Below are 27,432 nucleotides of genomic sequence, written 5' to 3'. Positions count from 1 at the left end.
AAGCCCTCACAGGAACACATTTTTCCCAACACCAGCTAGCCAGAAGATTCTGATAGGGCTCTCCATGCCAGAAAGGAGGGAGAGGAAAAAGAAGCAGCAGTCAGAACCTGAGTTGAAAGCCTCTGGATCAGGAATACATCCCTTTGCAATTACGCCCTTGCTGCTCTATCAGTAGCCTTCAAAGGTGGAGAGAGCTCACTGCTCTAGTGTCCTAGCTCTTGTGTCACTAGCACAACCGTGAAAGACGCAAGATGATGCAACCGTACTTCTGAAGCACGGTGTTGTCCAGCACGGTGCATGTGTGCATATTGCCTCTAATGTGATGCCTTTCTTCGGAGGGCCAACCAACCTCTCCTAAAGTCCCCAAGTTTAGCTCATTTCACACCAAGCCCTAGACCTTCCCTACACACCCGAATGTCTCGCCTTACCCCGCTCCAGGGCTCGCCATCGCTCACAGCTGAGGGCGGGTTACCCTCTGGTGGAGGCTGTGAAGACTCGGGCTCCAGCGAACGCATGGTCCCATCCTCCGACACCTGTGACTTCTCCGTGAGCTTGTCAATTCCTGTGGTCAAAAGAGACAAAGCTCAGAAACACAAGTGAATTAAATACGCTTAAAAGCAGGGGGCTCTTCTCTGCCCTACACACAGACACCCTATGCAGCTGCTGACATCTGAAACGCTCTCCTTTCAACACAAGAAGCAAGATCTAGCCTTGATTTCACCACCCCAAAAGAGTTCGTTTGTCTCTAGGAAAATGCTCCCTGATGTAAGAGGAACACAGATGTACATGGATATAGTTAAACTGGGGCAAAAGGTCAAGATTAGGACAAATTATAGAATCGTTAAGGTTGGAAGGGACCTTTAAGATCATCAAGTCCAACCTGTTAACCTAACTGCCAGGTCCACTGCTAAACCACGTCCCTAAGCACCACATCCATGCGGTTTTTGAACACTTCCAGGGACTGTGATTGCACCGCTTCCCTGGGCAGGCTGCTCCAATGCCTGACCACTCTCCATGAAGGAAATTTTCCTAATATCTAATCTAAATCTCCTCTGGCACAACTTGAGCCCATTTCCTCTCGTCCTATCACTTGTTACTGGGAAGAAGAGACCGACCCCCCCCCCCCCCGCCCCCGGCTCCAGCCTCCCCTTTCAGGCCGTTGCAGAGAGTGATGAGGGCTCCCCTCAGCCTCCTCTTCTCCAGGCTGAGCACCCCCAGCTGCTCCTCCCCAGCCTTGTGCTCCAGCCCCTGCCCCAGCCTCGCTGCCCTGCTCTGGCCACGCTCCAGCCCCTCCATGGCCTTCCTGGGGTGAGGGGCCCAGCGCTGAGCACAGCATTCGAGGGGCGGCCTCACCAGTGCCCAGTACAGGGGACGATCCCTGCCCTGGTCCTGCTGGCCACACTGTTCCTGATACAAGCCAGGATGTCACTGGCCCTCTTGGCTACCTGGGCACACTGCTGGCTCATGTTCAGGGGGCTGTCGACCAGCACCCCCAGGTCCTTTTCCACCAGGCAGCTCTCCAGCCCCTCCTCCCCAAGCCTGTAGCATTGCATGGGGTTGTTGTGACCCAAGTGCAGGACCCGTCCCTGAGCCTTGTTGCACCTCATACAATTGGCCTTGGCCCATCGACCCAGCCTGGCCAGGCTCTGTAGAGCCTTCCTAATGGCCTAAAGTGGCCACATGGACACTAAATGTGAGAGGAGACAAACTCAAGGTAGTTTACTTTGACTTGTTTGTGATCAGCTTGGGCAAACTGATCTGAAACTCAGACTGAAAGGCAGTAAGTCGTTCACAGATGTAAACTCTTAATCTCTCCCACGCCCACTGAAAGGGTGAGTCCATGCCGTATCTCACAGAGAAAACAAACCTCTCTCCTGTTACAAAAGTAAACTAAAGCTGACCTGGAGTAGCCACCAAACTTGTCTTCAGCGTCCCTGGTTCAGCAGGGGCAGCAGGACGTGACCCTTCCATGGAGACCCCGTCCTGGGAGTTGGTGCGAGAAATAGGCTCAGGAGTTTTCTTCTTGCGCTGCAGACCTTTCTGGATGGACTGCGAGTCCGTGGGTAAGTTGGCCAGCTGGTGAAACACATTCCGCTTGCGGATAACAGCATAGACCAAATTTGAGTTCCCTGGAAATCACAGCAACAAAATGAGCAGAGAACTAAGACTCAAAGAGCTCTGCCAATACAGCACAGCTCCCTGCGTACACAAAGCACGATTGTGGAGACCCCGCAAGCTCAGAGGACCATGCTTCCACCCACAAAGGCAATGGCACGAGGAAGAAAGAGCAGAGCTCGATATCCTCTTATCCATTACAAAGCAGTACAGGAAATGCAGTGAAATCCTTCCGAGGCTGGAAGGCTGGCAAGAAATGGCTCAGAAACTGACGTTCAAACAACCGAGAAGAAAAAGGGCAGTTTAAACCACATATTAGCACCTGTTTTGGAAGAAAAGGTTGTTAGCCAAGATTCAACATTTCTCCATCTTCAAAAGAGTTCACAAAACAAATCAGGGGCATTCCACTTGAGGAGAAATAGGCTTGAAATACCAAAAGCAAAAGGCCAGAATTCCTACTGTCTGCAAGGTGGCAGAGAACAGAATGAAACCATCCCCTAAAGTAAAACACAACTCACAGCCACAAAGGCTGTTTTAGGATCTGGCAACCACCACTTGCAAGACTTCCATTAGGGAAGGAGAATGGCCCCTCTTGATTTGCAGTTTTAAAGCAAAACGTTATATTTGGAGCAGGTTAAGGGACCTCACTCGTGTTTCCTTGAGGTAAGAGACTACCATGTTTTTAGGAGGGAAAGCATAAGGCATTCCCTGGAAAGGCAGCGAGTACCAGAACTTGGTTTGGTTGGGGCTGTTTGGTCTTCAGTTCCAGTGACCTGCGAGAGCAGAACTGAGAGGCACTTTTAAACATTTAAGGAGACAGAAGTTCTTTTGTCCCCTCACCTACATTGCTGAGCAACATGACCAGTTTCACAGCAGCATCCAGCCACTCACAACTTCAGCGTTACACACTCACTTTCCCTTCTTCTTCCTCTCTGCCCGTCTCATCTTCTGGTCTGCAGGGGGCTGAGGTTATGCTGATAATGAGCTGCCACCTCATTTTGCTCTAACCCGATCCGTCTGGGTCAGGACCCAACACTGATTACCTACTAACCCCACTTCTCAAGCCCACGCAAGTCTCCACATAGCTGGTTTCTATGCTTCTCCCCTTCTCTCATCTGTTTGGACCTTCTCTGAACTTCCATCTCACCTTCTCGTGGGCTAAACTAGTGTAAACCCACTAAACACAGCAGTCAGTCTCTTACCATCAAACTGGTACTGAATGATGTTGTTGAAAACTTCCAGCAAGAAGAAAACGAGATGGTGATTCTGGACAGCGGAGAACAGGAACCAGGTGGTGGAAAAAGCCTCCAGGAGATGCAGTAACTTGTTAGCAGCCACCATGGAGAGAGACTTCAGGTACGGAGACACTGTGGAAGGCAAACAAATGAAAACTGGAGAAAGAACCAAGGTGTATCTATTTACATAAATACACCACTAAAAATGTTGCTCTTACCACCTTCCCACCCTGCACATCTGGGAAAGCCTCATGGAACAGCTGAGCCCAACAGGGTTCCACAGAAACATTTCCAAATATAAAAGAAGTGAAACAGAGGTATAGCCTAGTAAAAGCAGGCATTTCTGCTTTTAGAGGGTCTTGTGTAGTTTTACACCAGTAACATCATCTCTGGCGTGTCTCCTGGAAAGCTTACACAACTGGAGCCACCTGGACACTCACTAAGCCCAAGGGAAGCCACTGCCACTGCGGGGAGGTGGCACTCCCTGCTGGAAAGGGACAGCACTGCCAACCACCCTCACCAGCCCTTCTGGCAAATGCCCTTCTGCCACCCCAGAGGGGCTCCGGGGACTCTGCTGTCCCACCCTCTGCCCCACCCGACTGAGCCCAGGCAATAACCCTGCAGGCAGGTCTGATCTGCAGCTGGCACCTCCAGCACGGACTAGAAAGGAGCCGTTTCCAGCAGCAGTCACGGACACCAATCAGCATTACGGGGCGCAGGTAGGAGCGCGGGGAGAGGGGAGCGAGAGCAGCCAGAGCTGTCCCCTCTGCGGGTGGTGGTTTCACGCCGCACACAGGGCTTACCGTTCACAACGATGGTGAGCAGGCAGTCAAAGAGAGGCTGCAGCCGCTGATGCCCACTGGTTATGATCTTGTGAAAGACCTATAGTAAGGAAGGAGTTCTTGAGCAAGGTAGTACCTTACCGAAAGCACCCTCTCAACCAAAACCAGTGCCACCCCCACACTAATCGCTTCCTGACACCATTCCTTCCTAGGCAGGGCCCTGCACACTCCACAGTTACACAGCTGGGGAAGGCTGCTCTCACCACAGACTTGCGCTCCAGGAGTACAAACTTTCATTTAAAAGGAATCCTTTGGGAATGTGATTAGGGCTCTACAACATTGCAAACAAACTGACTGTGAGCTGTTCCAAGACGTACAGGTGGCCTGAGACAAAAATAAACCACCAGGAAGTAAGAAACATCTTCACCTCCAATGGATTTTGACTCTGAACCCTAATGACAGCTGCTTGAAATGCCACAGAACTAATCATTTCGCATTTGATTTTACTACAAACTGCTAACTCAAATGTTTGTCCTATTTTTCTTAACTATACCCTTGGACATGGAAAGATTCAACTGCCTCGCAACCAGTTCAGACACTCCCAGTCTTGGCCTTCCCACCTCTAGCTGGCATGCCTGTAGAGAAGACCTGCAGCATAATGAAAATACAGAGATGATCTAAGATTAACGGAATGTAATAGCAAAACACATAGCATCAAGAATGGTTCTCGTGGGCACATTTCTTCCCACTCCTTCCAATGGGAATCTCCTTTTGAAGGTTTATCAGAAGCTGCTGAGAGATTCTTCTCTGGCAAACGAGCACTAACATGACAGGAGGGTACCACCTGAGGCTGGTACTGCAAAACACACAGCTGTCTGTAGGCAGTATTGTGGCCCTCAGCACTACAGACGAATGACATCATCACTACAGATGAATGAAATCTTGCAGCAACCCAAAGCTGTAGGGTTGAGCTTGGTAGCACCGGTGTTCCCATTCTGACAGACATGCCCCACACAACTATGGTTACTTGGGAGAGAGCCAGTGATGCAGTCAGATCTCCTGCCTTCCCCACCTGCAATCAAGTCTGGTAGGGACCACGCACCCAATCCCACTCATGCCCGTCCCAGAGTCCTTTAGACACCAGTCCAGCACCATCTGGGATCCTGTTCTTTGGGATCATCTCATACAGACAGAACTGCATCTCATGCGTGCATCCTGCCAGACACGTCACCTCAGGTTAACAGCGTGCAAAGATCCCACCAGTGCTTGGATGCATCCCACACACTTTCTAGCTACTCAATGGGCTGGCAATCGAGGAAGGACGAGTATGTTGCAGGAGGACAATTATTTGTGGAGGTATGAAACAGGAGTTAGGAGGGACAGAAAAGAACTGCTGGAGCTATACTCACTATGATGAGCAGATCTGCATGTGTCCCTGTGAAGACAGGGATGTCCATAGGCACTCGTACAGAATACGGCTTGTTCAGTCGAACCCCAAAGTTACGCTCCCCACTGAGAAGCAGGAGGATAAAGACCCCAATGTGCATCAAACCCACTCGTGCTGCAGAGCAAAGAAAAAACAAAAAACCACACATCACAGTGAGGCCAGCGGACTCCTAAAGACAGGAGGGCAGCGAGGAGAGAGGAGAAACACTATGGGACTGAAAGAAAAACTGCACAGACCAGGCCATCCTGCTAAGGGACATCCCACACAGAGCTCCCTCCATTGCCAGTACCAGTGTCCTTCCCAAGCACATCCATGGGGCCAGTACAATGCCACGTCTTGGATAGGTCATGCTTTTCTTACGTTCTTGATGTAAACCCATCGCTGTAGTAGGAAAGATCTGACTACTTCTTTCCACTACCCGGTGATGGAGTTATGCCTGATTTACACCCAAGGCAAGAGCAGATTGCTCATTTCTCCCTCTTCATGGGATCACGGACGCGATTTTTGACATAAGGACTCAAAGTGAGTTAACACGTGCTAAGGATCTCCCTTCCCTGTGTTGTGGCATAGACCATGTCCTGCTTCTAGTCTGTTACAAACATTAACACCCAGCTAACTGAACCATTCTACTCCATGCCTGCAGAAGGCTAGGAACACACAGTCAAGATGCTGTCGCATCTCAGTGGTAGGAAGGAAGCATCTTAAAAACGTTCTACATCAACTGCCACGCACAGATCATCCCAAATATTGGAAAAAAAAAAAAAAAAAAAAAAAACAACAACTTACATTGGTCTGCTCTGGCATCATTGAGAAAATACAAGATTGGGACAAGGATGTCCAGAACATCGCTGCTCTTCAGCACAAAGAAGAGGAATTTCTGGAAGAAAGGAGAGGATTTCAGACAATTACAAGCATATTTGGTTTTCTGCACCATCCGCAGGACTCAGGCCAGGTAGCCTCAAGCTTATTAGTCTCTCAAGAATGTTAGAAAGGCTGGTGTACACACCAGCTCTTCAACTCCAGTGTTATTTGTGGAGTTATTGTAATGCCTGCTCTGGCATTTACCTCAAGCGCTGACCTTCAGGAGCTGCAGCCTCTCTCACAAGCTCTCCCTGGAGCCAGACCCCCCCAACCCACCCAGCAGGGAGTGGTGCTGCTGAGCAGAGTGCCACAGAGTCCCTGCTAACTACCTGCCCACAGCTCTTCACCAGGGCTCAGCCCAGGAAGAGCCACACCAGGCTCTGGGCAACAGGCAAGGTGTGGCAAAGCTCGACAAGAAGCAGATCCACACCTTGTTGAAATCACAGAGTTTCCAGAAGAGGACGAGGAGTTCCTGATGGAATTGGATCTTCTTGGCAGAGTTTGGCAGGTAGGTCTGGACCAGTGGGTTTGATAACAAGCGGGCCACTCCTTTCAGGATGAACTGGAAATCCTGCCGACAGACCAGGAAAGAGACTGTGGTGGGCCCAGGGCTAATGCAACCAGCGTGAAATCAGACAGGAGAGAGTTCAGGGTAGGAGCACGTTACCTCCTCTCGGTGTATTCTTGAGAGGTAATTCACAAACAGATTGTCTGGTCCAGGAGGCTGTGTTCAAAAACAAGGAGTGAAATGCTTACTGGCAACAAGGTTTACTCAGGAAGTGTAACCACTGGCTCTGGGGGCTAACGTCCCTCATTCAGCCTTCCTCTCTGAATGATCCAGTTTTAAATGGTAGGAGACAGAGCACCTCAGGGAACAGTAAAGTCAGGGGCTTTTCACTTACATGCTCCTGATTCAAGTCAGTGACCAAAACCTAGTGGTTTGGTCATCTACAGCTGTTTAGTGACCTACAGGAAAGAAGCAGGACTGGGCCAGAGACAGCAGACTGCAAGGAGAAGAGTGGTGCTGGGCCCTACAGGTCAATACTCAATGCAAGCTGGTGTAAAAGGACCACAGGGAGTTCAGGAGAGCAGCAAATACAGATCCCAGTGTCACTCACATCCACATCATCCATGGCTGTGCCAGTGGTCGTGCCGTCCACAGTGGGACTTGAACTGGTAGAGCTGTCATAGTCCAAAGTGACGATCAGCACCTGGGCTGCCTCCTCCACCAGGGGCTCGCGGTAGTCAGAGAAAAGCAGGTGATTGTAAGGAATCCCATAACCCACCGGGTCGTAGGCACAGACGACGTTCAGGAGTGAGGTGAAGAGCGGGAGCGCATGTCTGGGGAGGAGAAAACATTCTCAGAAGGCAGAAGCAGGAAGGAAAAGGTGCTGCCTTGGGGAGGGACAGGCATCTCTCTCCCCAAGAGTATGGCGTCATGACAAAACCCTAGCATCTTCCCTAAGTGGCCCACGACTGAGCAGCCCAGAGACAAGAGCTGACACTCCAGCCCCCAGCTGGTCTCCTGCACCACAGCTGAGAGGGCAGGGGAGGTGAGAAAGGCCGCGCGGCCTCCCAGAAGAATCCTGTGCAGCAATGTGAAAAAGAGGACAGGACCTCAAAGCTCTCTAGACTCTGGAAAGACAAAGCTGTCTGCCTTCGGCCAAGACTGTGCTCCCCCAGATGAGCAGCTCTCACCCGAGGAGCTGGAAGTCCCAGGGAGCCAATGTCACTAGAGGGCAGCATTTGTCCGCCACCAACACCACAACCGACCCGCTGCAGCGCCACGCCACCCTCCCCGCGAGAGAACGGCGTCTGCAGCAGCGACCTGCCGTTTCCCACAGGACAGGGATCAGTCCTGCATCAAACTCCAGCTCTCCTTTCGCTGCTGAGGAACAATTCTCTCGAAGCAGAGATGCTAACGGGGCATACGTAAGAGAGGGACAAAGAAAAAGGACAACAGCCCCTAGATGTTGGAGGTAGCGAGTCCTATGGTCCCCCATCACGAACACACTCCATGGAAGAGATTTGAAGGTATTTCTCGCCCTGGCACTCAGTCCCCAACCCTTCACCCTCACCTGTTCTCCGTAGAGCAGAAGAACTGCACCCAGGGGTTGGCGTTGCTGCTGTCCGAGGAGGGAGGCAGATACATGGCCTCAGAGAAACACGTCAGCAGCAGCTTAAGCAGCTCTGTCCTGCAAGAAGGGAAGAAGAAGCCAAGGCCTGGAGCCATTCAGGAGCAGGGGCTGGGCACAGGAGGCACCATCACTTACCACAACACCGCATAATTCCCATCCAAAAAGCCCTCCCCACAGAGAGCTAAGCCCATTTCATTTCATAAGCAACACTGCTGTCACCAGCGCAAAGCTCAGCAGAATTGCTGCCTTATGGAAAAGAAATACAGTACAGAGCTCCTAGGCATTTTCAAAGCAGCAATGTTTTGCCAGTTCCTGTTGCAGACACTCCGACTCCCATCTCATACTACAAAAAGCTATTCAAAAGGACAGCTGGTTTGTTGGTTTTTTTTCCTGTATTGCCAGTCCTGTTAGCTCAGAAAGGAGCAAGGAGAAAGCCCCTTGGGAATCACATACACCCAAGGAGGCAAGGAGAGCCCATCTCCCTCAGATCCCCCTCTTCTGAGCCCAGTTTCTTTCCATTCTGCCCTTGCGGACCCTCTTACCTATTCAAGTCATGGATGTAGTTAGGCTGCGGAGAATGAGCAAAGCCCACGCCTGCCTCCCAGATGTACTCGCAGCTGTCGATGGAGTGGATATCTTCTGCTGTGTCCTGCGGGAGAAATAAGAGGTTGGACCACAGAAGGCAAGAGCCAGAGTTGACAGCGCTAGTGGTATCCAAGGCAGTTCAGCCCCTCTCTAGCAGCAGCAAAGAAATGAGCAGAGAAGCATCCAAACACTCGGACTGTACATACCAGCCCCAGCCAGGGAGCACCCCTGACAGAGGACCTTTTATCTTCAACAGGTACTAAGCACTATGCAGCATGAGACCCCTCCCCTAGCACGCTAAGGTGCAATGCTAGCCACCTCCACTGGGAAGGGTCACCCAGTGCCAAAGGATCCAAAATACATTCTGTTGTCAGTACTGGAGGCATCACCATCTCTTCTCCTTTGCTCTGCATCTCATGAAGCACAGCCCAGGTCAGGGCTTTTCCTTTGCAGATCAAGAGCACCACAGAGGGGTTCTGTCCTGCTCGATACCTCGACCCAATCTCAGAGCACGTCACATTGAGTTTACCCACGTAACGGTAACCCGCAATGGCTGCACCCCAAAGGCAGGAAAAGGAGCAAATTAACCCTCATTTATAATAAAAGCGGATATGGCTGTGACTTGCTATTCAAAGGGTAAAGCAAGGAGGTGACCGCAAACATGTTATTTCTCCTAGTGAGAACCCTCCCAGCCCCTTGACAGCTGCTGGCATGACTCCCAAACTCTTGCTTTGCAACCTGAGGAGATGAACCACAGCAGTTTGCCCTTCTTTGTCACGGTCGGTCAGGTCAGTGTTGAAGCAGCTTTGCGGAGACAAGCAGCCACTGAAAACCACCTTGTCAACCCTCCTTGTCAACCCTCCAGGAATGACCAGCAGCAAGGGTCCAGATGAATATGTTTGCATCAAACGCACTGGGCACACTTTGGCTGTCTCTTTTCTGGGGTTTAATTAAGCAAATTCTACCACCTGCCTTTTTTCCTCTCTGCACTTGGGGAAAGCAGATCAGAGGACTGTTTCTAATTACTCTGGATTCCCATTGCATATCTCCCTCCCACAAAGGCACAGATCTCAGAACAGCAGGGCTTGAGGACAACCAAGATGCACTTACCACCCCAACCACAGCTCCCACAAAACCAGCATGTTGACAGAGGCAACTGCAGCTTCCTCCACAGTCTGGGCTTTTCCTGCCTTGCTACTCACTTCCTACAGACAGGCTGGAGCTCACCTGCTGTCAGGTTTCTCACCAAACTCCTCAGAACAACTCTTGTGAGACTGGAGTTCCCAAGACCTCCCTCCACCACCAAATCTTGAACATCTCCTGCCAGGCACAGGCTTCATGGAAAGAAATGCAATTACATCCACAAACCTGCTTCTACCGTGTGTGACTAAGCAGGAACACTAGGAGGAGACAGCATGTTATAGCTATCACTATAGCAGTTGCCCAGGCCTAAAAAAGCAGGTGCTGATGTCTTCAAAGAGCTCAGCCTTTGCAAGTAACTGATAAAACACAGATATGCAGGCACCATGCATGACAGAGGGATCCCCAATGTCTAGCCATAATTGCAGGGCTGACTTCAATAGGAAGGCAAACAGCAAAAGAATACGGGTCACTCGTGGGACACCTTTGCCCATTCCCTCCCAGCTCTTGCTCTTCCTCTTTACTCAATCCTGCCTCAGCAATTATCCACCACCATCTGTATCTCTGTTCTGCCGTGACCATGAGGTGGTTGTACCCATCTCTGCTCTTAACCTGCAGTGAGACCCAAAAGCGCAGGTCAGACCAGAGAGGGAAGACAGCTAGGCAAAGACTGCAGCGGCCACAGGCAGCAGACAGGCAGCTAACAGCATTCACGATCCCATCATCGAATTCAACTTGCCCAGAGCCCTGGAGAGCCAGGCTGGCTGCTGCCAAGGGAGAAGTCACAGGTGGTGGCAGGGGGGCTCTCCCAGGAAAAAGTTTTGTCACCCCCACTTGTGCAATCTATCCCAAGTGACAGCACAGGACAAGTCCATCTCTTTCAGCCATACTCCCACTTACTCTTAGCACATAGCCATGCGGTTCTGATCCAGCCGCACCCCTTCATCCCCAGATTTTAACTCTGTTTCCAAGACCCAGAAACTTCAAGCAAGCAATTTAGTACTCAAGTTTGTCAGGGAATTTTGCAGCCATCAAATACACAGTGGTTTAGCATGTTCATTTTTAATTTACTTCATAGCTATACCAAAAAGGAGAGCTGCCCACTTTTGTTTATAGACTGGATCTACAAGAAACACCACAGAGTCACTGGTGGGAAGAGAGGAGGGAGAGAGATGCACACCTGGTAGGAGATCCCTGCTTCAGGGAACTCCTCTGAAGTAAAGACAGTCACCATAAGGATCAGAACACATTTGTCTTTGCTGCAGTGATACAAAGAGGAAGAGGAGGTGGAAAGAGGCAAAGACCATCTCCTCATTCACATCACAGCACCTGCGATCAGGCAGACAGCTGCTTCCTGCCCCAGACTGCACCAAATCGCCCGTGAGAGGAACCAGGTGCTAAAGGTCTCTGTTCTGATGGCAACAACAGAAGAGCGGTTGTTTGCCAGCACAACCACCTTTTCCTGAGGGGCAAACTGCAGTGTGGGGTAAGTGCCAGCCACTCCAGCTGAGACTCACCCAGCTGTCTCAGAACATCTGTTTTAGGAGGCACAAACACAACACAGTGAACCCAAAATGTTGATCAATATTAGTCACTGTGGGTTCAAGCTCAGCAATTCCGTATTTTCCTGCCTGCAGGTTTGCAGAAAGCTGCTGGGGTTTTCCAGGGTACCCCCCACCATGCAGCTAATCTACCTCTATGCAGATAATCTCATGATTCAACTTACCACCGTGCTCCTCCGGTGGCTCTGCACAGTGAAATCGGGACAGAAGAGCAGATCTGCGACAGCAAGGAGCAACGACTCGGCCAGTGGCCGGGCATTTTCATCATCTTCATCTCCCTAAAAAGCGAGAAACATGGAAGAGTATTGTCAGCCCAGGGTGAGCAAAGAACACACAGTAACACTACTATAACACAGCAAGAGAAAATGCGTTCCCCAAGAACACGCAGGGAGGCAAGAAGTTACAAAGGAACAAGAGGGAGAAACACAAAACCCAGCCAGTACAGGAAAGAACTTCCCCCCTGGAAGGTGATGACTAAATAGGAACAAGCTCTTTCATGACACCAAACTCAGCAGACAAAGGCCTAGAGGTGTTGGGGAAACGAAGAGTAGCACTGGACCTTTGCCATGTGGAGATGCTTGACTTACTGAAGACAAAAGGAAAGGGAACCATTTACAGAGGAGAGGGTTTATACAGCCATGAAGGAGGGTGATCTGGATGGTGCACAGCGACAGCAATAACAAGAAGCCAGCCAGCAGCGGTAAGGTGTAAAATCTCTCACACAGGCTGCCCAGAACTGGGGGTGACAGAGCCGGGAGAGGCTGCGTGCACCATGCAAGGGGCCGCCCCGGCCTGCCATGGCACAGCAAGCATGGCAGCAGAGGGGATTTTGCTGTCTCCAGTGCTCAAAGCAATCACTCGAATCATGCATGGCTACTCCTCCGCAGCCGTTGCCACGGGAAACCTTGCCAGATCCTGCCTGTCAAAGAGCATCCTGGATGGGAGGCCTTCCCCACCACACACTGGTGCTGAAGGGAAAGGGAGGGAGCAGGAATGGCAGGAGCTTATCTGTCTCAGCCAGGCCTCTGTCAGCCTGCGCACAACATGCACCTCTTAAATCATAGCAGGCAGCTAACAGAGATAACAGCCCGTGTGGCTCTGACGTCTGTCTCGGCGAGAGCGGGAAGACTACCATCAAACAGATCCCGGATGTAAGGAGAGACCCAGAGAGGATGGATGGTGCCAGCACAGCAAAGGTGCTTTTACTTGGGCTCGCAGTCAGAGATAAAATGAGAAGCGTTAGAGTCCAAGGGGATTTGTTTTCCAAGAATGATCTTTGCTAACATCACCTCAGTTGCCAGAAAAAGTCCCTGCCGGCTCTGGGTACCACCACCTCCAAAATGGGCGACACACACCAAACCAATAGGTGTGTATGCAATACAGAGCCCCTTACAGGAGAGAGGCACCCATCCCCCAGGAGCTCTGCCATCCATCGCTGCATCATGAGGCAGGTGAAGGATAATCACAGAGATATTTACTAACGGTCCAGGCATACCATCATCTTTCCCTTCAGTTCCCAGGGAGAAATCGGACTCCCAGTCACACAGATCACAGCACAGCAGCGCTAACAAAGTCTTCCCTTTCCACCACCCAGAACTTCCCCTTGAAGCGGCCTCAGGAGAAACAGCTTAGAGGTGACAGGCAGAGACAACGCAAGGTGCCAGGTTTGTTCTGTACCAACCACTGCCAATCCTTTAGAACCTTCCCCAAAACCAGTGCAGTACGTTTAACATTCAGGGGAAACCACGCTCTTCGGTACAGCCACGCTGACCTGCGGATTCAGAAACTCATAGGAGAGCGCTCTCTATGCACAGAGTGGGCAGCTGCTGAGGGAGCAAGCAGGCAAATTCCTGGCCCAACTCAACTGTTTTTTCAACACTATTTCTCCTATTTGCAGGAGATCCTAAAGAACTTTCACCCTGATCCTCTGAGAGCCACAGAAGAGCACTACTGTGCCTGCTCTCCAGACAGAGAAACGTAGGGAGGTTCAGAGACTCCCCTGAGGTTATACATGTCCCTGACAGAGCCACAAAACAGTACCTAATTCTTTAACCGCTCTTGCTCAGTTGTGGGCTTCACCTATCAGGCTAGGGCCCTGGTTATAACTGCATCGCTCAGCTCATAGGTAGGGTATTGAGTCATGAGCTCCTCTGGCACTATTTGCTTTCTATGTGACATTGTCAAATCAGTGGAAATGACACCCTATTTCAGTTTGACTTGAATCTTAAATCAACTTTAGTTAATGGAATAAGGTCATTGTGGTTTAAGAAGGTCCTACAGCCTGTAGTACCGCGCTCATGTTCATTTTGATTCACACCTTCAGTTATACTGGAGAAGCCTTCCCTGAAATACCAGTGCTCTCCTACAGCCACCCACCCGAGTGAAACATTCAGATGATGCAGCAGCCTGTGCTGAGCAAAGCAGCTGAGGGGGAGAGGAAGAGCAGCAAGAATCAAAGGAAGGAAAAGAACATAGAAGGTGCCACCTAATTTCTGACCAAATGGAAACAACTGGAATAAAGTTGCCCCCAAAAGTATATAGGGTCTCCTCACTGCAGCCTCCCCTTCACCCTCCAGAAAGAAGAATAAGTGCCGAGAGACCGACCCCTCCTCGGCCAGCCCCAGGGACAGTTGACCAGAAGAAACCTCTCCAGTCTGGGTCCTCAAAGATGTAAGGCAGGATACGGGTGAGGAGCCGGCAGCAGTTCAAGACGATTTGCCTCTCCTTCTCCGTGTGGCAGCCACTCTCTGCTCCCTGCACCAGCTTTTCCACAGCCTGAAGGAAACAAAACCAAGGCAGGTAGTGTTAGCCTGGACACAAGTTAGCAAGAGTTGGGGAGGTCTGTCCTGCTGGTGACACCCTCACATAGAGTTATAAGCAGTTCTTGGAGCCCATTTTCTCCAAGTTCAGTGGTACGGGTGCTGTTGCTGTTTGCAACACTGCAGAAATAGGGTTAATGATCTTAAACAGACCTTTTTGAAGGTCTTCTGCAAGAGACCTCGCATGCCAGGGCTAATCCATGCAGCACACGTGCCGTGCCACGTGAGACGGCCAGCCACAGCACCAGCAGGCTCCTTCCAGCACTGCTCCGTGACACCATAGACTGCAAAGAGCAGATCAGAATAATCAGCCGCACCAGGTACCCGAGAGGCAGGCAGAACCAAGGCAGCAGCACTGTGCTGCACAGAAACACACAAAGTCTGACAGATCTGTATGTGCTGTTGCAATTACAGCAGGGACCTCTCCTGACGCAGAAGGTGGGAGCTAAGCTGCTGTGACTATTAAATGACCCTGTGAATAGGACTGCTGCTCTGGAAAGAGCTTCTGGGCCGAGTCTCTGCAGTCCATCCAATCACTACTGCAACTGCCGCTGGAGACAGTCACACTGGGTTTTTCAGAATAGGATGTGGGTCTTGCCAGGCAGCAACCACAGCCCCAGGAGGTTTCACCCACAGACAGAAAAGGGCAGCTCCTTCCCCCAGCAGCTGCACCCACTTGCTCTTACTCCCTGATCTCAAGGGGAAACAGAGGGGCAATGAAAGCCAAAGCATTTGCCAAGGATTCACCTTGCTGCTTTTTAATTCATGAGGTCATGTGTCCCTGCTTATTTTCATAGCAGACTGTCTGGGTCACTGGCTCTGCTAGCCTGCGTCATTGCCTTAATGGGTATTTAAATGCTGTTTGTGTAGTCTCAGGCTGTCCACACGCTACTCTATGACCAAGCTTAACGATTTTGTCAGGCACATTTATGACTCTGTACAGTCTGAGTCTCCAGCCATGACTGCAAATGACATTTCAGCCATGCTGTTGTGCTCTCCACCAACACGCAGCATTGCTAAGTCCACTGGCACAGTGCACCCGGCACAGGCCAGGGCCCTCAGCCTGGCAAAAGCACTGCAGGGATCTGCAGGTTTCTCTGACCCCACTATTCCAAGATCTAGGGTTCCTGGATAAACAGCCCTGCAGCAACCACGTCTCCCAACAGATCTGTTTCCAGTAGGGAGAACAGCCCATATTTTAGTCTTGGTTTTGCAGGAAAGAGGACACAGAGACAAAGGGGTTATGTGGTCAGTACGGGTCTCCCCAGCCCTTCTCAGTTCCCAAGCTGCTGATTGCCAGAAGGCAGGAGGCAGCACTAGGGAAGAACCATTCCACTTTGCCTCATTTTTGTATTCTTTCTCAAGTACCTACTACAGGCATCTGTCTGAGGCACGATTCCCAGTCAGGGGTACCTTTGCTATGATTTAGTAGGTCTCATTCACATTTTGTAGAGCAGGAAAGAATAACAGGATGACAACAACCATTTAAAACTGGGAAAATGCCATTCCAAATGTTTCCAATACTACAAATTCAAGGCTACTCTTTGCATGGCTTACATCAGGAGCATTATTAACACCTGCACTTTCCCAGGCAGAGTAAGTCTCAGGCTGTTGTTCACCAGCTTGACAATTTGCCAAACCTGGCAGGGGAGGAAATGTGAGTCAGTGTCCCTTGTGCTCCAGAAAAGGGCATGGCAACACCAGCAGCAGCAGGGATGTTTTGATGTCACAGCAGAAGGAAGAAAAGTCTTAACATCTCCCCCCCTGACATCATCCAGGCACTTGTACAGTGACAATCTCCACATCCCTTTGGGATCTATCAGCTCGAAGCCAGACTGATGCATGGTGAGGAGTAACTACGTGCAGACAGGGCATCGGATGTACTAGCCTCCCCACAAATATGCAGCCTTGGTATAAAGCCCTCTAAGCAGGTAGCAGTTTACACAGCAGGCAAGACCCAAAAGAGCAGGGTGAAACGCAGGAAGGAGACAAGAGGAAAAAGGCTCCAAAGTGAGCAAATGCCAGCTGTGGTCTGTGCTAAACCAAGAGAGGAAGGGCTGAGCATTACCATCAGGAGGAGACTGGGACAAGCAAGCACATCATGTGGTAGAGGGAAATAATGCGATGCCTGCCTCCCCTTGGGAGCCACAGGACTATTGATCCAGGGACTCCCCCCTACTAACATAGCACCCACCTTACCTTATAACACAAAGTGGCCAAGTTTGAAGGCGATTCTTCTCTCACTGCTCTGATCTCTGCAGCTGGTACAAGGGCAAAGACATCCTGCACTGAAGTGGCTGTGTCTGCCCAGAACTGGTCCCAAAAGGCATCATCTGTTGCCTCCACGGGCTGTGAAGAGACAAACGTGGTTACAGATGCAGAACTACCATTCTACAAGGTCCAAACATCAGCGATTATCCCTGGCTTGGGGACGGGACCAGGCACAGAAGAGGTTCAATAAAAGATACTGGCACTGGTTTTGTACCTCAGCCTCTTTGTTACCAGGGCTTTGGCCAATTTGATCTCCCAAACAGAGCATGCCCTCAGCAAGGGGGTGAGCAGCAAGACGTTTATGTGACCAGCTGCATCAGGCTGGGACTCCCCAAGTCTTTCATGGAGCCACAACATACACGAGGTCTCCTGCTTGTCTGCAACCTAGGGCATGTATTACAAGATCTTTACCAACGCATGTGGGCCAGGCTGTTGTCATGCACTCTGTCACCTTCACAGCGAGCCAAGGGTGCCCTGAGCGTGCACTGGAATTACTTCTATTGCAAACAAAGTCTCGGGGAAGCAATCGGGGCCATCTCTCATTAGGGCATGAACAAACCCACAGAACGGACAGACCCACCCCAAAGCACTTACAGATGCAACAGAATTGATCTTTCCAAATCAAATATTTATGGGGAACTGGACTCGGTGCAGCTGGCCGCTGCCAAGGCTTTGTTCTTAAAAAGCACTAAGTATGCAATTCAAGGAGGAAGATGGAAGGAGGAGACTGAGATGCCAAAAAAAGCAATCCATTTCAGACCTGTGGTCTGAAAAGCTCACTCCCCCGTGAACACACCTCTCCCAATTACCTTTTCTGGTTCTGCGGGTGCAGACAACTCCCTCTTTTACCAGCACTGTTGTCCCCTTTTCACAGTGAGAGAACAAGGATTCTCCTCGAGCCCACCCTGAAAGCCCAGTGCTAGGGATGCTGGCCACAAGGACGGTCTGTTTGCCAGCCTGCAGGTGGAAAGACAGCTCTGTACAGCTGGCTGCCGAGTCCCAGTGTTATTTCCCCCAGCTTCTTCCTGACAGCGTTGCATCAGCTCAGGAATTAAAACAACAATGAGGTTATATATGGCTGAACAAAGCAGACTGGACCTTGCTTTGCCCTTTATGGCTTCGCAGAGCCAGAGGGCAACGCTGGCCATTCAAGGTGAAGCAGAAGCAAATGCCAGCTCAGACACATGAGCCCAGCGGTGCCTCCAACCCTCTGGAAGCCTGGCAATGACTGGCCACTCCCCAAAAGGTGAAAATGCCAGCACTGTTTGCCGAACAAGAAGGCATCTCCATTACACAACATCTCAGGCATCCAAAGCCTGGGAGCTCTGATCAATCAGGAAAGACTTAACTTTTCAGCCAGTCTAAAACCACACATGGCTCTTCCCATCTAAATGCTAATACTTGCCAAGAGATAGGCATTGTCCAAACAAGGCTGGGAGTGCTCACGCAGCCCAAGGGTCCTGCTACAGGGGTGGGATAGATACATGTGCATTTATGCCGAGCAGCATGAAAGAGACAGATCCACGATTGCAGTCAGAAGAGGAAAAGGGAAGCTTTTCCAGAGGCGTTTCCCCAGCCGTGCTGAGGCGCAGTGGCACTTTGGGCAGGTCAGAAGAGCCGCCCGCCTGAGCACCCCCAGCCCTTGGCTCGGGGCGAGGGGGAGCCTCCTGCCTGCGATGTGCAGCGGCTCTAAAGCAAACAGCAGCTCTCGCTAACTGCGATAATTAGCACCGTGGGTGGGTCTACCATGTCAGATGGGAAAGGGGCAAAAATATGAACGTGTGTTTAACTTAAACAGTTCCTGCCCACTCCCAGCTCTGCTGTAGTAGGCAGAAAACTGGCCCAGCTCTATGCTGTTTCTAAATGCAGCCAAGACATGACTCCAGGGAGAACAGCTCATTCACAGTTCTGACACCAAGAAGTGCTGCATCTCCCCCTTTGCTACCACCTCCTGAATTAACAGCCACAGTCTTCGAGCAGGTGATGTGTCACTACCACCCAAAGGCCAAAAAGTGAGAGGGGCAGGCAGGCAGGCCACCCCCAGACTGGTATAGCAGGTTCCTGCCCTGCAGCTCTCTGCCTTAACGCTTCACTGCCATAGAGGCTGCTTAGCGCGTGTCCTCCTCCTTCCAGCCACGCAAGGAATTGGCCCAAGCGACTCCCTGGTCTTTAAAAACAAAACCAGAAAAAAACCCCACGTGTTTAGGCATCTTCTTAAACTCTGCTCTAGTGCCTAAACACTCTTCATTTTATCACCTGGCCACCAAAGCAAGTTCCCACCAGACCTCTTCCCCAGGGAAAAACAACTTTTTCTAAATGCTTCAAGAGTACAACTCCTCAGAGGGGATCTGTAGGAACAGCCAAGTGTTTACAGCCTGACTTTCAGCTTCCCGAGTGCGTGAAGGAGCTGTGCTCTTTGTAACCTGGGCATGAAACGCTTAAATGGAAGCAAAGCTCTTTTGCAAATCTCATCTCTAATTACGCTCCTCAAAAAGAGCCAAGTATTTGGAAATCCGACCTATGTAATGCACGAAACAGCCTACACTTCCTACACCCCCTTTCAAACCACGCACCACAACCGCATGTATAATTGCCACATGTACCCACTGGCTGCCTGCCACAGCCACTCCCACCCACAACAGCGAGCAGCAATTGCTGCTAATTGGGGATCATGCATAAATAATGGCTTCACTCTCATCTGGAGGGGAAGGTGAAAACCATTTCCCTCCAGTAGACACAGATCCCTTTACCTCCCACTAGCCTGAGGCCTCCTCAGAGGTTGAACACAGCCGCTGTTTTACAGATGGTAACACAACAGCTAAGACGGATTGAAGAACACGGTCTCTGACTAAAATTACATGGAGGTAGAGAAGCATAGAAGCAATTACCCAAGCTGCAGCGTTGGGTGTTGCAGCCACATTAATGTCACGGCTGCCATTTGGCAAGCAGATTACGCTAAAACACCATTTCTTTCATTTTTAATAGCTGCAGCAAGTCAGCTCCTGATCCAACAGATGGTATCCCGTGTACAACCCTGGGACATGGATTCAGTACTGAGTCACTCACATCCCTGCAGCCCCCCTATTTTAATTAACAGTCTGGCATCATGAAGCTACTCGATCCACATAATATCCATCTTCCTGATAGAACAATACTGGATGTTTTTAAGCTGATTGTACTCTGCACGCAGCATCTCTGGGGATCTAAATATCCATTTCCTCATGCTGAGCTCACCCAACAACCTGTATCTAGCTCACAGAGGAGGGAAACAGAGACCTGGAACAGTCTTGTTCACCAGCCACGGATATCTTCATTTGGAAATGTCGAGATTTGGTTACAAGACTTGGTACTGCACACGCTGCAGTAACAAATCCTTCAGGACCACAGCTAGCCTTGACAGTGCTTTAACCAGAAGAGCTCACAAGGAGCTGAATCCTCACCAGCAATACTGTGAGCTGGGGCCACTTCGGATCCTCCAGATCAGCACAGATGTCTCCTCTCTCAGCAAGGGAGCTGCAGCACACAGATCTAAGAGCGAGCCTGATGCACCTCCAACACAGTGCAGACAACCAGCTCTGCACCAGCGGTGCAATGAGAAATTCATCGTTGCCGCAAGAATCAAGGGATCGGTAGCTCAACTCTACTCTGCAAACATGACTGGCACATCTGGAGAGCAAAGGACGCTCCGGGCCCCCCAGGCACCCCACCGCAGGGGCTGCTGAAGTTAGAGAGCTAACTGGCAGAGAGAGACGCTGCTGCCTGAACGAAGCTCTCCACACCAAAGGGAAGAGATGACTGCAGCGCGGAAAGGTTGCTGAGAACACAGCGGGCAGAGCTGAGCTGATGCGACCTCTCAGAGTGGGCAAGGAGGGAGACTCTTGCCTTCAGTTTACCCGGGCAAGGCGTAAAGACCTCCCGCTTGCATGCTGGCCCCTCAAAAGGTGGAACCAGTCCTACTGGACACCTCCAGTCTTTATTTCCCAATAGTTATAAACGTTGGGTTTCAGGTTGTTTAAAGCACGCCATACACACACGCTGTAGGAGTCAGAAAAGGAAGATGTTCAGTTTGCAAGCATCTTGCCAGTTTCTGAGCAGGGAATCAGAGTCCTGAACAGGCGATCCCCAGGCAAACAGGATACGTCACAGGAAACAGGAACACCAGTGGGGCTGACCATGTCCTACAAACAGGAAAAGGTCCCAAGGCACAGCCTCCCCCGCTTCATTACTGTCCTCAGCCTGACGTCAGTACCACCTTCGCTTTCTCTTTCAGACACAACCCCTCACAAACTTGGGCAGGGTGAGCGTTTGCACCCTCCTCCCAACCACGAGCTCTCTGCACTTACGCCTTTACATCAAATGCCTGTTCCCAATAATTCCTCCAACAGGTCCCTACCGGAGGACTGTCCATAAACCAATTCAGAGGTTGCTGCAAATCACCAGTGGAGAATCAAGGGGGAAGCAGCCACTCATCTTGCTCGTTGTATTCTCCTTTTGCTCCTTGCCAACACGCCAACTGAGCATCCCTTCAGCCAAGGTAGCGAGGCATTTGGGACAGGGACTCTCCTTTTTCTGGGACTCGACCGCAGAGCAGGGCCCTCATCCCTCACCAGGGTTTCTAGCCAGCACTACACGAGCAGCGTGCTCCTTTCCACCCCAAACGAGGCAGAACCCTGGAGTGTAATGACCAGAGAGCCATTCACGCAGCACCCGATGGAGCTCTAGGAGGTCAGGCAACCCCGCAGGGCCAGCGGATTAGTTTGAGGCAATTCACACACACCTTTGTAGCACCTGTTTGTGAGCCGCTGGGCAAAGGGAAAGTCTGAGGACAGATTTATTCAAAACGTTACTAATTAGCAAGATTTCATCCCTGCTGCCAAGGACAGCAGCTCCACATAGATTTCAGAGTAATAGTAAATTCTTCTGTAGGATCTTTGCGGTCAGCAGTGCAGAATCAAGGAGAGGCTCCACACGAGTCTGTCGCCAGTTCTCTGCTCCCACAGCAGAGACCGTGTTGCAAAGGAAACTGGAAAATGGGATTTACAGAAGTCTGGCAAGGAAAGCCCAGGACAAAAGTCAGCTGCGTGAAGTGTCAGTTACAGCTTTGCTTTTAATAAAACAGCTTTGCTTTTGATTAACCTAAGAGCCTTGGATACTTGAATCAAGCTGGAATACTATCAGAAACAGGCTACCAGAAACCGATCTCTCTAAACATAAGGTGCACTTTCATCAGGCTCAAATTAACAGCCTGTTGTACTACTGCATTTGCAGATCAGAGACAGAGAAAGGACTGGAGTTTGTCCCTAGTGTCTGATCCTTCCTGTCTCTTTAAAGGCAGAGGCATAGCTAGCATTAAAATCTAACAAGCTAGTTCACAAGATCAAAATTTCTTATCTTCCAGTCAGTTGCTTGCAGAAACCATTTCATTGCCAGCTGGCTGAGGAAAGAAAGCGTGTTTCCCCAGCAGTTAAGACTCCCAGCTTCAGTTCCCTGCTCCGCCACGGACTAGCTGTCGTACTCCCAACCTCCATTTTCCTTCACCTGTTAAGTAGACAGCATTTTTATGGGCAATTTGGCAGGGCTCACACATTCTATGATAAAGCACACCTGCTTTATTATTAAAAGGGTAGGCTCTATCAATTTAAAGGTGTGCAGTGTAATGTAACATATATGTATCAAAAAAACCCTAAAGCCCATTGCTCCATGTGTGATTATTAATATACATCTGTAGCATAAGCTAATTCCTTCCTTCTGGTACTACTGCCCTTTTTAATCACTAAAATCATTCTGAAGCGATTTTTCTTTTTTAATACTCTTGCATCTTCTGAGTTTCTCTCTGGCAATTAAAAATCAGTTAAGTCGATTTCATTTGTGTCCAGACTTTGTTTGACTTCCAAGTTGTCAGCTCCCCGCGTGCTACAAGCATTCAAGTGTTATGTTCCTTACAGATTTATTTAATTTTTTTAAAGTGTTCACATGGGAACGCTCATATTTTTTTAATTAACGAAAGCCTGAAGATTATAAGAACTTACTTTTAAGAAAAATTAACTTCAGTGCCAACTCTGAACCTTCACTAGTGAGTGAACAGTGCTTTCTGCTCAACTACTTCCTTCCATCAGAGCCTTAGGAAACACCGCATAGCGCATTACTAAGCTCACGGTTTCATGTTACCGATGATTTGACGAAAAACTATTTGTCCAGCTACCTAATGTCAGAGGAGAAGGCTGCAAAAAAGGAGACACACTGCTGAGAAAGCAAAGCGTATTTTGAGCTAATAGCTTTGAAGTGGGGATTTGACTCTGGCCATTATTGCAGCCTGGTTTGAATCCAGGGTCTCCTGGACCAGGAGGTTTCGTGGAGGTTGCTGCTGGTACGAGCTCAGAAGGCTCCAGGAGGGTCCAGTCATGCAACCTGCACAAGCAAACAGCAGTGCCCTTCTATGGTATGTAAATATGGGAGCGCCAACACCCCGCCCTTCTTCCACATGGAAGCTGGTCTCACCTAGACCACAAAGACGTGAAATGAATCCAGCCAAGAATGAAGCTTTTTCTCCGTCCTTTATTCGGGGCCCCAGTAAACCTTCTTTCATTACACACGTCGATAAACTGGGGGAGGGGAGCGCGCTCTTCTTGGCTGGCGATATGAAGGATTGCCTCATACAGGATCTTCTTTGTGAACAGGAGACTGAGAAGATCCCTATAGGCTTGATTTTTTCCCCCACAATCTCACTTTATAAGCACATTTCCCAGTGGAAGGACAGTCCAAAGCTGAAGGTACTCTGAACTACTTGGCATCCAGAAGAGACTTTGGAAGAAACCCTTAAAACACTCATTCATCCACTTCTCTTTTTGCCTAGGGATGTTGTGGAACATCCACAATTATAAGTTTTTAAGAACATGTTCACAGAAGCCATTCCTGAGCAATGCAGATAGAAGTGATACTGCTTTAGAAAGTATAAACACCATTTCTCAAAGGCTCTTCCAGCCTTACTTTCTATGATCCATTTTCCAGTCCCAGTCTTTATCTCTTGAGTTTTCATGCAGATTTTCTCCTATTACTCTTCACCCCTTTGCATCCATACTCTTTCATCTGAATTCATTCCCTATCATTAAATATCTTTCTGCCATCATCCCCAAGTTTTCTTAGCAGCTGTTATTCCCTCACCACCAAAGGCGGCTCAGAACAGCAGTTCTCCATGGCAGCTCAGAAGAACCCAAGATGCAATTTCTCAGTAGAGCAAAATCCCTCTGCTCCTTAGACAGACGGACAGTCTGTTAATTTTCTGCCAGTGTGCTGCTGGGCTCCCAAATTAAAACAAGAACTAAACTAGCTCCCAGGACACAAGCAACATATGTTAGATGTCTAGGCAACCACCCTCTCCATACCCCATCCTGACTTCTTTTCACTTAACTCCTTCTCCTCTTCAGCCTGCAGAAATAAAGCAGTATCTCACAGGTCACAGATAGAAGCTGCTTCTGCTGCAAAAACCTCACCTCAACAGCATGGTTGGCCAAAAGCCCTTTCAATCTGCTATCACCCAAAAGCAGGGCAAGATTCTCCACTAATTATTGGGGAGGGGGCTACACAAAGAAGGGGGCATTGCCAAACCTTGCGGTGATGTAAACCTGCAACTGAATACATTAGGAGCCGTGGACGTCCCTTACGACAGCAGCGTCTTGGTCTGCTACCACAGGACGCTGTTCAGCAAAGCGCAAGATGTCAGAGGCAGCGAGTGCCATGCTGCCAGCTCGGCCCTGCCAGACCCGATGGCTGCTCCCAGCAACCCAGCCCGGTCTCGCCGCCTCACCCCTGCTCCCCCTCCACAACCGCACCAGGCCCCTGGAGACCAGCGACACGGCAGACAGGACCAGCTTGCCCGGATCCCCCATCGGCTCCCCAGCCTCAGGGCAAGGCCTCACGGCGAGAGCCTGGACCAGAGCCAGCCACGGCCGAAGCCCCTGGCCGCCGCGGCGTCGTCACCCCCGCCCCGAGCCCTGCGGGCCCCCAGCAGCGCCCAGCCCCGGCCCCACGCACAAGGCACCGGCCCTGCTCACCAGGCCGGGGGTGCCTCGGGGCAGAGGGACCTGTCAGCCGGCCCCGGCCGCCTCCGAGCATCCCCGGCCACCTCACGGCCGGAGGAGGCCGCGCCTCAGGAGAGGCGGGCGGCTCCCGACATGGCGGCCCCCGCTCACCTCAGCCACCTCCCGACATGGCGGCCCTCACCTGGGTCTTGGTGGTGAGCTGGATCACCGCCTTCCTGAAGTTGAGCTTGGAGTCGGCGCTGCCCATGGTGCGGCCCGGTTCGGCGGGGCTGCGGCCTGCCAGCCGCGGCGGGCAGGGCCGGGCAGGGCCGTCCCCTCACGCCGCCGATCCCGCCTCCCCTCCTCGGGCCGCCGCTGCCGCCATCCCCCTTCCCCGTACCGGCAGCTCTCCCTCCCTCCCTCCGTCCTGTCAAACCCGGCCTCGCAGGTCCCGGCCCTCCCTGCCCTCCTCCCGCATCCCTTCCTCCGCCCACGGCCGCGGCTCCTCCTCCGCCGGCCCCGCCGCCAGCCCTCCATCCCGCCCCGCAGGCGCCCTCCTCCTCCTCCCGCAGCCTCCCCTCCTTTCCCATCCCTTCCCCACCTCACCCCTTCCCTCCCTCCATCCCCTTCCCTCCCCATGGCCGTGCTCCCCCTGCGCCCTCCCTCACCTCCCCTCTCCGTGAGGGCCCACGGCAGAGCACGGCCTTCCTCATTTCATCCTCCTCCTCCAGCCCTTCCTCGCTCTCCCCTCTGGCCTAGGCTCCCTCTGCCTTCTCTCGCCTTCCCTGACAGCCCCCTTCTCCTCTTCTTCCCCAACCTTTGCCTTCTCCCTCCTCATCAGCTTCCTCTGCCCCCATTTTGCCCCCTTCTCCCCCCCCACTGCCTGCAGCCTTTCTCCCCTGGAGCCCCTTTGCTGGGCTGACTCTCAGCCACAAGCCCCACGACGGCTCCATCCAGCCATGGCTGGAGAGCCCGGCCGCTCTCAGCAGCCTGGCCCCAAGCCTGGATGATCCAGAGATGCAGCGGGACGCAGAGGGATCAGCCACCTCCAGCCTCTTCCCAGTCCTGGGTTGAAAGGAGTCAAGAGCAAGCAGGCTACTAATAAGTACCCTGTGCAAGCACCTTGTAACGAGCTCATTGCATGTGGTAGCCCATTAACCCTAATGAAATTCTACCCACCTGCAAGGAGAAGATGTTTTATAACCCCAAGGACTGGGAATTCAGGATTTGGCCCTCACTGAACACCTCAAAGCAGGTGTCAAAGGCGATTCGGTCTTGCCTTTGAAGCTATCATCGCTGTTTTCTGCACCGAGCAGCTCTGTGAACTGCAAGCAGGTCTTTTTGGTGTCGCTGAGTTACATTTCACATGCCTAGCTCTGCAAACCTCCTTTCTCCAGAGGAAATGAGGTAATTCTAATCATTTTGCAAAAGAAAGCAATGCGCTGACTCCCTGGCAGGAGCAGACTGTGGGAATTCTCATTTGTTGGCGTGTAACCTGTACAGAAATCACCGATGTTTGATTACATCGAGTGACAGGTCAGATCTGAGACATTCTTGTAAAACCTACAGCAAAAAAAATCTTTTCATGAAATCATACATCAGGCTTTTGCTGTCAAAGAGCCTAGGGCTTTGCATCCGAGCACTCAGTACGGCTATACTGTACAGACAAATGATGATAGTTTATTTTTAGGAACAGAACGCTTTTCACAGGCGATTATTTTTCACAGTTAATATCTTCCAATTTCTATATTAAAATTGCTCACAAAAAGATCTGGGAGCCAGTCAGAGGCAGCTTTCTCCCAGATTGACTTTGCTGAGTTATAAACACCAAGTTAAAAGAGACTCCTTGATTCTGGTCTGCAGCTGCCTTAAGGCAGAAGACTTCTCAGGCAGTCGCTGAATTTTGGGAGTACGTAGATGTGCGTGGAGAGGTCTGTCAGGAGAGAGGAATTGCCTACAATTTCTCTCTTAGTCCCTGCTCTATTTCCCTCCTCTGCTGCTGTGCCGGAGAGCTGAGTGCTAGCCATCGCTTTCATCACCCAGGGCTCTCAGCTGCCTGTCACCGCTGGACTGGACAGAGTTTTCTGACACAGATCCCATCTTTTCTGGATGCACAGTCTGCTGCTCTTGCGTAAACACCTTATATTGCCTTTTCTGCAGGCACCGCTGCAAGGTAACACAATCAAGTGTAAATCCAAGGAGTTCCATCACACAGAAGGCAAAAAAATAATCATCTAAACCCACTGCCACGTGAGTTAATTTGGATCTGATGGATTCCAGCGCTGACAAGGACAAATAAATCCCTTTGGACCAAACTCCACACTAGCAAGTAGGAGAAAGGCCACCTTCTCTAACCCTTATTCCCATAAGCTGAAAAGCACGTACCAAAATCCCAAGTCTTTTCTGAGCTTACTTGTATGTAACAGACACATCTCAGAACTCTACAAACCCTCATTTCC

At 50.8% G+C, this 27,432-nt stretch overlaps 1 protein-coding gene across 2 annotated transcripts in view; it reads right to left on the bottom strand.

Moving 5' to 3' along the window:
- The window catches only part of HID1 (HID1 domain containing), a 31,801-nt gene extending 6,411 nt beyond the window's left edge, over window positions 1-25,390 (bottom strand). Inside the window, exons 1-15 of one of the 2 annotated variants that reach the window (XM_087751003.1) lie at window positions 25,176-25,390; window positions 16,884-17,033; window positions 14,470-14,640; window positions 12,030-12,143; window positions 9,121-9,227; window positions 8,519-8,635; window positions 7,559-7,781; window positions 7,108-7,164; window positions 6,871-7,011; window positions 6,366-6,456; window positions 5,542-5,693; window positions 4,154-4,232; window positions 3,318-3,482; window positions 1,902-2,129; window positions 429-562 (exon numbers count right to left, since the gene is read on the bottom strand). In XM_087751003.1, coding sequence (XP_087607129.1) covers window positions 429-562; window positions 1,902-2,129; window positions 3,318-3,482; window positions 4,154-4,232; window positions 5,542-5,693; window positions 6,366-6,456; window positions 6,871-7,011; window positions 7,108-7,164; window positions 7,559-7,781; window positions 8,519-8,635; window positions 9,121-9,227; window positions 12,030-12,143; window positions 14,470-14,640; window positions 16,884-17,033; window positions 25,176-25,241 — 1,995 coding nt within the window. In that variant the 5' untranslated portion in view covers window positions 25,242-25,390. The remainder of the gene's footprint in view (window positions 1-428; window positions 563-1,901; window positions 2,130-3,317; window positions 3,483-4,153; window positions 4,233-5,541; window positions 5,694-6,365; window positions 6,457-6,870; window positions 7,012-7,107; window positions 7,165-7,558; window positions 7,782-8,518; window positions 8,636-9,120; window positions 9,228-12,029; window positions 12,144-14,469; window positions 14,641-16,883; window positions 17,034-25,175) is intronic. The other variant, XM_087751004.1, reaches the window with a different exon arrangement.
- Between the last annotated feature and the right edge of the window lie 2,042 nt (window positions 25,391-27,432).

The sequence above is a fragment of the Nipponia nippon genome, unplaced genomic scaffold, assembly GCF_047370975.1.
Source record: "Nipponia nippon isolate SJK-2023a ecotype South Korea unplaced genomic scaffold, ASM4737097v1 scaffold_14, whole genome shotgun sequence".
Lineage (NCBI taxonomy): Eukaryota > Metazoa > Chordata > Aves > Pelecaniformes > Threskiornithidae > Nipponia > Nipponia nippon.
This window is presented reverse-complemented; position numbering and strand designations above follow the sequence as displayed.